This window comes from Lactuca virosa, chromosome 4 (genome assembly GCF_052849685.1).
Source record: "Lactuca virosa cultivar CGN04683 chromosome 4, Lactuca_virosa_CGN04683_v6, whole genome shotgun sequence".
Taxonomy (NCBI): Eukaryota; Viridiplantae; Streptophyta; class Magnoliopsida; order Asterales; family Asteraceae; genus Lactuca; species Lactuca virosa.
Window position 1 is genome coordinate 265,605,214 of NC_136429.1, and position 9,360 is coordinate 265,614,573.

Genomic DNA, 9,360 nt, shown 5'->3' on the forward strand with positions numbered 1-9,360 from the left:
CTTTTGGTGTGAATGAATCTTCAAAGCTCGTACACTCATTTACAATATTTTGGACTCAAAATATTTCATCATGGTGCATCATATCTATGTGACCATTCTAAAGGAAATCAACAATATAAACTTTAGAGATGCTTAACTTTGATGTATATATAAAAAGGGCAAATCTTTTTCCAGAAATTGCTCAAACAAAATTTGTCTCGATTCGTGATATATATATATATATATATATATATATATATATATATATATATATATATATATATATATATATATATATATATAGGGTTAGGTTATTTTGTTTTTACTAATTATTGTGTGCCAGAATGCACAGATCTGGACCAACGGATGAAATTAATCAATGGACATGATTTGAGGGTGTATGATATTACAATGGGATAACATGTACCATATAATCACACAAATTTTGGCAAAAGGGTATTTTGGACAATTAACTACATTTATAAAAGGAAATTTCGTATTTTTAGGGATAATTAATTCTCCTAATTTTAAAAATCTGAATTTTTTTAATTAATTTAATTTTAATTCTAACGTAATTTGTATACATAACCGATTTTATTTTGTTAGAATATTTTTTTTTGTTAGAATGATGTTCTTTCAGAATTTTATTCTATTAGAATATTATTGAAGAATAACAACATTCTTGAATCCGAGGTTGAAAAATAACAACATTCTAATATATTCGTATACATCCAAACTTAAATACAAATTCATACATATTCTTACAGATTAAAAGCCTTATACATTTTAATATAATTATACATATTCTAAAAGAATATCAACAAAAATGAATAAATTCTTAAAAAATAACAACATTCTAAAGATGTGAGTATGATCAAACTTTATTCATTCTTCAAGTTATTCCTATTAGGTCTTCATAGCATTCTTCCAGCCATTCCTATCACAAAATACAACAAAAACTAATAATGATTAAAAACATGTTACTTGCAATTAACTATCACTTTATATATTCTAGCAGAATACATAGAATATGACAGAATACATACAAAAAGAATAATAGGCAATCCAAGAGAAATATCTATTACAAAAAAAAAAGACAATCCAAGAGAAACATCTATTACAAAAAAAAAAAAAAAAAGATTAACAGGTAAACAAAAATTCTAAAAGAATCATTAAATATAAAGTGTAGTTACCATTTAGTTCTGATAGAATATATATATATATATATATATATATATATATATATATATATATATATATATATATATATATATATATATATATATATATATATGCAATTACCATTTATAGCATCATACAATTACCCATTACTATTGTGTAACCAAAATATATTATAAAAATTTTAACAAACATTCTTAAAGAATCATTAAACCTAAAGTGTAATTATCATTTTAAATTCTAACCGAGTGCATTCTAACATAATACACTATACAAAGCATAATGTATTCTTACAAAATCTACTATATTGTGTATTTGATAGTTCCTAAAAAAATCAGTATTTTGTTAGAATACATTGTATAATAACTTGCAGTAACTCAGCTATATATCACTTTTCATTTCATCAATAAGCTAATTAAGCAAGCAATGTTCAGGGAAAATCAGAACCCCAAATGAAAAACAAAACCTCAAGTATATTTCAATCAATTTAGGAATTAAGGTTTAATTCTGACCTGATTACTTGCAATAACCTCCGCCACAGGCATTGTAGTCTTCTTCAACTGCAGTTGTCAAATAAACCATAGTGAAATCAGCAACATCAAACGACTTCTCCTTCATCGCTTTAACGATGTCATCTTTGTTTAGCATGGTGCGGCGGATGGGCGGGCGGTTACAGCGCTGATCGCGAGAGAAGTATTTGATGTCGAACACGGTTTCTGGATCGGAGGTCGCGAGAGAAGTTGAAGGAACCAATCCTTTATAAAGAGAAAAGAATCCTTCTGTTTGAATGATATGGCGAAAAGCTCCTATCACACCTCCCAATGATTCACCTCCAGGCGCCACTAACTTTGTTCGAATCTGTTAGATCCCACGATGACTTTTATTATATAAATAAAAAAATTAATAAATGGGAAGAAAGAGTTGATGGAATTTAGTCAATTTACAGTGTCGAGTGGTAAGCAAAGAATGCTAGCAGTCATGCCGGCGCCAGCACCGACGAAGAGTCGTTCAAAATTTGTTGTTTCTTGATTTCCGGTTAACCGGAGAAGTTGCTTTCTATAGGAATCGTATGCACAAAAATTCAGGGCTTTAAATGGAGCTGTGCGAAGAATGTTAACGAAGTTTCCCTTCCAAAACCCTTTTAAACCTTGAGAAGAAACGATTGATTTAATTAGCTCGAAAAGATTCTTCTGTTCACCACGAAGCATGTATTCAATCTTTAGTCTTTCAAGTGGCGCAACAAATGTTCTGTTAAAAACATTAAAATTTTCAAGATTGATTAAAAATTTCACTTCTTTTTGTCCATAAATTCAACTGAAAATTCGAAGATGTGAATAAGAAGAAACGAAAACCCTGAAAGCATGGCAGCAACAGCCCCAGCCCATAAATGCTTTGTAGTGTTCATAGCAGCAGGTTTTCCCCTTAATCTTATAATAACCTTCTTCTTACTCTCCTCTTCCACCACACCATCGTCGGCGCCCACCGCCGCTGCCATTAACTGGGTAGTGGAATTTCTATCAATGGTGGATGGTGTCGACAATTGTGATGAACTGGTTATGGGTTTCGGCAAAAGGGGTCGATGATATATAGGGTTTTAAAACTGACTTTACTAAATTAAAGGGATATTAAATGGTTTAAATATTTTCTATAATTAGATATAGCAAGATTACTATCATACCCTTATATTAATTAATAATGATTTAATTTTTCTTAATTTCTGATTGGTGCATTTAGGCACACAATATTTGTTGGAAACATTTGAACCTATATATATATATATATATATATATATATATATATATATATATATATATATATATATATATATATATATATATCTTCTCTTCTCTTCTAATAAAAGACTCCTAACTTTGTCACATGTCATTATTTTATCATATTTTAGTGCACCCTTTGTTTTGCTTTCCCGCTCATTTGAGTTTCATCGATCAAATCCCTAAAATTAAGCACATATTCCTTAATTACAGATACAAATTGTTTATATCCCAACAAATTAGGCAAAATAGTTTGAATTCTATTTTGTAACAAGATTTTAGGAAACTTATACATTACAATTTTAAAATACGACGGGCTTAATATATACATCAAATCGCTTATTAATGGATTACAGACTTACATTCCATATTACCACCGAACAATCACAACAACCACAACCTACTCAAGCAAAAAAACGAGGGATGCTAAAAGGAGGGAAACGAAATCGATTTTCTTTGGGTGATGTATCGGCTAGATGATAACTTCTCTCTCTCAATTAGATCAAAATCTTGAACCATGTTCGATTTTTTTGTATTTCGATTTTAGGTTTGATTCAAGAAAAGCTTCAGGATACTCAAAATCCCAATGAAGATTCATTGGCATAAGCTTTTCGTTCTAACAAGAATTTTTTTTTTTTTTTGCTATTTTTTCATCTAAAGTCGTATGCTGATTTTTTATTTGGATAATTGTTATTTGGATTATTCCTTCGGTATGTCATCTCTTGATTATATGAACTCAAAGTCAAATTCCTTAATACATGATTGGTCAGTGACTTTGGGGTTGTGTTTTAGCGGCGACAAATAGGGCCATAGGGGTGGAGGCAATAAAGAACCAAGAGCAAGTTTGTATTCTTGCATTGCAATTCTTAAGCATATAAACAATTTCTGTTAAACCCTAAAGCTCTGAAGACCTTATTGAGTCTGCAAACCAATCACCTAGCGATTTGTATCTTAAGGTTAGTCTATGGCGATTAGTTGAGTAACAGGCATGGTTCTTCTACTTTGTTTTATTTGCTTTTTCCCTGTATATGTCTTTCTTGTTTTTTTTGTTTTGCTTCAATTAAAAAAATATTGTTAACTTCATAGGTTAGTTTATGACATGGCGTGTTGTATTATGAGATTTGAAAGTTTCATGACATTTCGATGATATTCTTAATTGATTGAGTTTTTTTTTTTTATGAAATACAATGACATTTACCTATATTGTAACAATTTTAAGTAGAGTTTTAAACGTCAGTGTCGATTGAATATTTGTAATCTATCTATGTGGTGGCTCTGTTTTGTCCTTTTGTATGTAATCAGACGCCTGCCTACATACAATCTTTGAATCATTGAATCACGTGGAAAGGATGTTCCAAGGTTTATATTAAGGCTAAAACACTACATAACATTTGATCAAATTTTAAAAAGATAATTTATTTTACGAGATTTTGTGTATTTTGTTTGTGTAGGTTAACTTCCTATTATCAAACTCAGTTATGTTAAGGACAACTGTCTTCTACATTATTGGAGATTCCCACTCCCAAATTAAAGATAAAATTGTTCGATTTACACTTAAGAGCTAAAATATTGCAACAAATATGATTTTGTAGAACAACATTCAGTTTTGCAAAACCAAAAATTTACACTACTTTAAAGTGATTATTATGACATAAATAAGAATAACCTCATCAGATGATTAAAGCTAAATATAAATATGTAGTTTTCATTAATCTGAAAATGTATAATTCTAATTTTTGCACATTAAAAGTAAAGTGCTTTTAAAAGTATAGGCATTGTACTTTGACTTTTAACATATGCATCATAAAGTATTATTTAACATGCAACAAGTTTACTCAACATGTTTGGGTTTTATGCTCATTCCATTACTAACTGCTACTATATAGTTATGCATATGATTTTGGTTCAGTAAATTGATTTAATATACTGAAAATCTCATTGTTTTCTCTAACGGAATATCTAATGGAAAACATAATGTTAGAAATCCTTAATGTTTACTCTTTCTGTTTAATATTTTTTTTAATCAACCATTATAATACATGAGTATCTATAATCTTGAGTTAGAAGACGTTATTGATGTTCATTTTACATATTAATAAAAAACAACAACGAATTAAACATCCAATATTGTATAAAAATATATGTTTATAATTTTATGATTAATAATTACAATTTTATTATAAATATATTTTATTTTGTTAACCGTGTAGCACACGGGTTATAACCTAGTATATATATATATATATATATATATATATATATATATATATATATATATATATATATATATATATATATCCAACTCATTAACGGTTTATGTGTTTGTGTACTCCTACATACATTATAGCCTTGTCATATGCTCCAAATGGAGTTTATGTAAATGATATACTGATATAATTAGTTTAATTAGTTTAGTAAAATAAGCACACATGCATTTTACAATTTAACATAAATCAAAATTAATATCCATAAGTCTGCAAAATGGCATAGACTCACCATGTTTCATTGGAATCCAAATTTATAACCCTTAAGTTACATTGAGAAGAAGGAAAAAAATCGACTCATGTTCATAACATTTTTGGTAAAAGGTACGACAGCTAAATAAAAGAATTAAGGCTTAATACTAATAGGTGATGTTGTGACAAGAGAGTAAAAGACTAAACTGCCCTTCCTACTACATTGTTTTGTTGATGTTATGATGCTAGCTTACTCCATTTGTAACAATGATGGAATGGAATTAGTGAGACTCGACTTTGGTGTTTGTTTATTTACTGATCATCAATCACTCTTTACCAATTAACTCCAGCAATCACCTACAAATGAGAAGCTTTTTGATTAAACCAATGTTTATAATTTAATCAAGTAGAGGTAGAAAAAAGTAGCAGAAATTAAGCATTTTAACTCATTGCTTAATAAATGTGTAATATGGTTACAAAAAATGATAAACTTTGGTAAATATTTTTTTTTTCCAAAAAATATGTAGCCCTTAAAAATAAAAGACTAAACATTTTTATAGCTTTTTATCCAAACTGGCAATAGTAATTGGTGTGAAAAGTCTAAACTAACCTTACCTTATATAAACAAGACTTGATGAATTTGTGGATGAGAAGAAATGAAGAATCATTCATACTTCATACTTGTTGTGTTGGAGCCAACACACCATGTTCTTCACCAGTCAAAGCTTCAGATTCACCATCTACAAAAAAATTCAACCATTTAATTTAAGCTTGTAACAACATCACAACAAAAATAGTATAAAATTATAAAATTATAAAATTGTAAAGTACCATGACCATGATTTGGATTTGGAATTGAATTGGCAGTGTCTTCAGCTGCTGTTGATGGATTCAATTTGTTAACTTCTAAAGACGATTTTACCCCTCCTGAAACCTGCATATTAGTTACACAAAACAAGATCATATCTCTTATCTCATACATACACTTTGAGTAATTAATTTATTACATTAAACATACAAAATAAAGAATTTGATTACTAGAATTACAAAAATAACCTCATGAGGTGGAGAAGCATTAGAAGCTGCTGGTGTCTTCATATCAGAAGCAGCAGAAGTTGCACCTGGTGTATGATGTTCAGGATCAGGACTTTTTGTGGTATCCATCATCACATGCTCAAATCCCTTTTTTCCACTCTCAACTGCAACTCTTTTCCTAATATTAAAAAAAAAAGATCAAATTTGATTATTAAGTTATCAAAATATAGGTTTATTTAAGAGACTCTCAACCTTCTTAAATCATCAGCAGCTGTTTTCTTGATGTTGTTTGAGAATAAAACTCCACGCAGAGGCTTCCCATCTATAACTGTTTCAATTGTATAACAATTTGTAATGTTTTTAGTTACTTTTGCTTGAAATGTTCTCTTCCCATGTGGATTATGATACTCATTCACATACACATTCTGTCTATCTGCAAATCAAAAAAAGTCAAAAGTCAACACATAATCAGAAAAAGTCAAAATGAAAAAAAAACTCATACTTGGTGGAAATTGGATATGACTTGGCATTGTCATTGGTTTATCAGTCTCCAGGGTAAGCATTGGTGGGGTATCAGTATCACACACTGGAGTCAAAGTCAAACCTTGTTGTTCTTGACTTTTCAATCTCAACTGTTTTCTCAAAGATAACTTCTCTAGTTTTCTTTCATCTCTTTCATTTTCAGTTACAATCCCTAAAATCAAAATCAATAATGTAAGGTGATTGATTCATTGTGAAATTCACTTCAAGGATTGATTAAATTAAACCTGTGAATAAGTAGAACATGTCATCAAGTGCTTCAAGTTTCTTATTGCATCCACCTATGAATATAAGAACACCTCCATGTTGTGGATGTAAAGTGCTTCCAGCCATTGAAAATCTTGCAGAAGGTCCTTCTCCTATTGTCATAACTTTAGTCCATGTAAAAGTTTCTGCATAAATGTCAGAAATATCAACATCAAGAAATTACATATCATAAAAAATAAAAAAACTTTATACTTCTGTTACATTACAATTTACAATTTACATACCAAGATCAAACATATATAAGTCATTATACAGATCTTCAGCATCAGTAAAACCTCCAAACACAAACAAATTCTTGCCTAATGCAATGGTTGTATGCCCAGCTCTAGGTGGCAAAAGCTCACCATTGGTCACCAATTTTGTCCAAGTAAGCGTATCTATGAACAAGAATGGAGAAATTAGGTCATGAAAATAAAAAAATTGGTGGAAAAAGTCAAAATTGAAACCTGCATCAAGCATATGGACATCAGACATGTAATAGTTCTGAGTATCTTCTCCACCAATCACGATGATTTTGTTTTTCCATGAGACACAAGTATGGCTATTACGTTTGGCTGGTGGAATTCCAGTGGTTGCCACTCGCTTCCATAGCATTGTCTCTGAAGACAAGGGATAAAATTGTCATTTTACAATTTACATTACAACATTGAATTGAAATGGAAACAGAAACACTAGTCACCTACTCACCTGTATTCAAGATGTATAAGTCATCAAAATATTCTTCAACAGGAGTGTCAAAAGACTTCCCACATCCACCAAAAATAAAGAGTCGTTTGCCAATGAGTGCAGCACTGTGGCCTTCTCGTGCTTCTGGGCCTTCCCCTTTTACATATGGTGTCATCCATGTGTTTGTGGCTGATGATATTAATGTTTAATATCATATGATCAAATTATATTTGAGATTTGATTCATGTAAATGTAGGAAAAAGAAAGCATAGAAAACTCACAGGTGTCCAAAATGTGCAAATCCTTAAGAGGAATGTTCCCATCTGTGCCACCAAATACAAACAACTTATCTCCTACAGTGGTGCAGCTGTGGCTATCTCTGGGAACAGGTAGTGTGCCTTGCATTTCAGGTTCACTCCAAGTCCTTGTAGCTTAACATAGAAAGAAGAAGAAGAAGAAGAAGAACCAAACCATGTCAATAATCAATTAACCACAGTTTCAGTAAACAGTTCCCTTTGGCAAATTACTAAAAGTAAATTCATTTTCACTTGGAGAAACAAAAGTTCTTTGTCGTTTTAAAGCAGCACATTCACTCAATTGATAACTTAAATTGCAATAATAAATCGTCAGTATCTTGAATTCGTACAAGAATATTGCGCTTATGAGGTTCTCTATATAATCTGAAATACATCCGCTCTCCACCACGAACAGGGCACCAAAACCCTAAAGTAAGGACGTTTCATTTCTAACAGATATGCATATCAGAAAAACATTCATAACCCGTAAATTTCACTTAAATCGATAATATCAAGAAGAGAAGTTTCGAAAAGAAAACCTACTGGTGTCATAGACGTGAACTTTGTTAGTCTGAGCGTTGTCTTCGCCGTAACCACCGACGATGTAGAGCAGCTGACCACCACGAACCGCGTTGCACGTGTGGCCCCATCTCTTCCCTGGCCCTCCTCTTTGTATCTCCAATTTCTCCCACCTCATCATCTTCTTTGTAACCAATCGCAGCAAAAATGTGCTAAAGTTTGAGTGAATTAGGGCTAACTGCAAGGGTATTCAAGATTGAATTGGGATTATTGATTTTAAAGATGTTGTGATTGGGTTTAAGGCTGTGGTATTTGTTGGGATATGTGAGATCGTTTTCATGCAGGGGAGTTACATACAAGTGCCTTCTTCCTTTTGATTTGAAAATAAATCGAAGTAAATTTCTGTGTGCGTGTTATTAAGTTATAAACAGAAAGAGAATTATGTTCTCCATTTTGAAATAGTATTTTTAGTACCTATATATAATAAGTTAGACATTTCGTTTATGTTGTGATACTCTTTACTAGAAAACCTAGGAGTACACCCTTGAAGGCAATCACCTAATCCACAATTCTATACAATGTTAATAATGTAATATGCTAGAATTGTTGAATCTTCGCCAAAGAAACCTAAAAGGACTATATTACTTAACT

At 30.8% G+C, this 9,360-nt stretch overlaps 2 protein-coding genes across 4 annotated transcripts; both read right to left on the reverse strand.

Annotated features, from left to right (window-relative positions):
- Nucleotides 1–871: 871 nt before the first annotated feature.
- LOC145105868 (putative mitochondrial adenine nucleotide transporter BTL2) lies at nucleotides 872–3,449 on the reverse strand. The gene is made up of 6 exons (XM_079042948.1): nucleotides 3,373–3,449; nucleotides 2,511–2,708; nucleotides 2,103–2,406; nucleotides 1,689–2,016; nucleotides 1,026–1,093; nucleotides 872–916 (listed from the first exon to the last, which is right to left on the reverse strand). Exons 1-6 carry the CDS (start codon nucleotides 3,447–3,449, stop codon nucleotides 872–874), a joined length of 1,020 nt encoding a protein of 339 aa, XP_078899074.1.
- Nucleotides 3,450–5,379: 1,930 nt separating this feature from the next.
- Nucleotides 5,380–9,142, reverse strand: LOC145108267 (Galactose oxidase/kelch repeat superfamily protein). 3 transcript variants are annotated; one of them, XM_079045299.1, is made up of 12 exons: nucleotides 8,734–9,142; nucleotides 8,176–8,325; nucleotides 7,916–8,083; nucleotides 7,675–7,827; nucleotides 7,453–7,605; nucleotides 7,189–7,353; nucleotides 6,924–7,115; nucleotides 6,674–6,854; nucleotides 6,443–6,599; nucleotides 6,224–6,320; nucleotides 6,002–6,126; nucleotides 5,380–5,743 (listed from the first exon to the last, which is right to left on the reverse strand). In XM_079045299.1, the coding sequence occupies exons 1-11, from the start codon at nucleotides 8,888–8,890 to the stop codon at nucleotides 6,062–6,064; spliced, it is 1,638 nt and encodes a 545-aa protein (XP_078901425.1). In that variant the 5' UTR covers nucleotides 8,891–9,142; the 3' UTR covers nucleotides 5,380–5,743; nucleotides 6,002–6,061. The 3 variants fall into 3 exon arrangements, with proteins under 3 accessions (XP_078901425.1, XP_078901424.1, XP_078901423.1); XM_079045298.1 differs by having other exon boundaries at nucleotides 5,997–6,126; nucleotides 6,218–6,320; nucleotides 8,734–9,141; XM_079045297.1 differs by having other exon boundaries at nucleotides 6,218–6,320; nucleotides 8,734–9,140.
- Nucleotides 9,143–9,360: the final 218 nt, after the last annotated feature.

Excerpts from the sequence above, each read along its gene's own strand:
- LOC145105868 (XM_079042948.1), bottom strand. The coding sequence starts at position 3,449 with ATGGTTCAAGATTTTGATCTAATTGAGAGAGAGAAGTTATCATCTAGC. Across the intron at positions 2,709-3,372 it reads ACCCAAAGAAAATCGATTTC|TTCATCACAATTGTCGACAC; the intron begins GTTTCCCTCCTT and ends ACCCATAACCAG. Across the intron at positions 2,017-2,102 it reads TTTGCTTACCACTCGACACT|ATTCGAACAAAGTTAGTGGC; the intron begins GTAAATTGACTA and ends GGGATCTAACAG.
- LOC145108267 (XM_079045298.1), bottom strand. The coding sequence starts at position 8,890 with ATGATGAGGTGGGAGAAATTGGAGATACAAAGAGGAGGGCCAGGGAAG. Across the intron at positions 8,084-8,175 it reads TTTGCACATTTTGGACACCT|CCACAAACACATGGATGACA; the intron begins GTGAGTTTTCTA and ends TAATATCATCAG. Across the intron at positions 6,855-6,923 it reads TCATATCCAATTTCCACCAA|ATAGACAGAATGTGTATGTG; the intron begins GTATGAGTTTTT and ends TTTGATTTGCAG.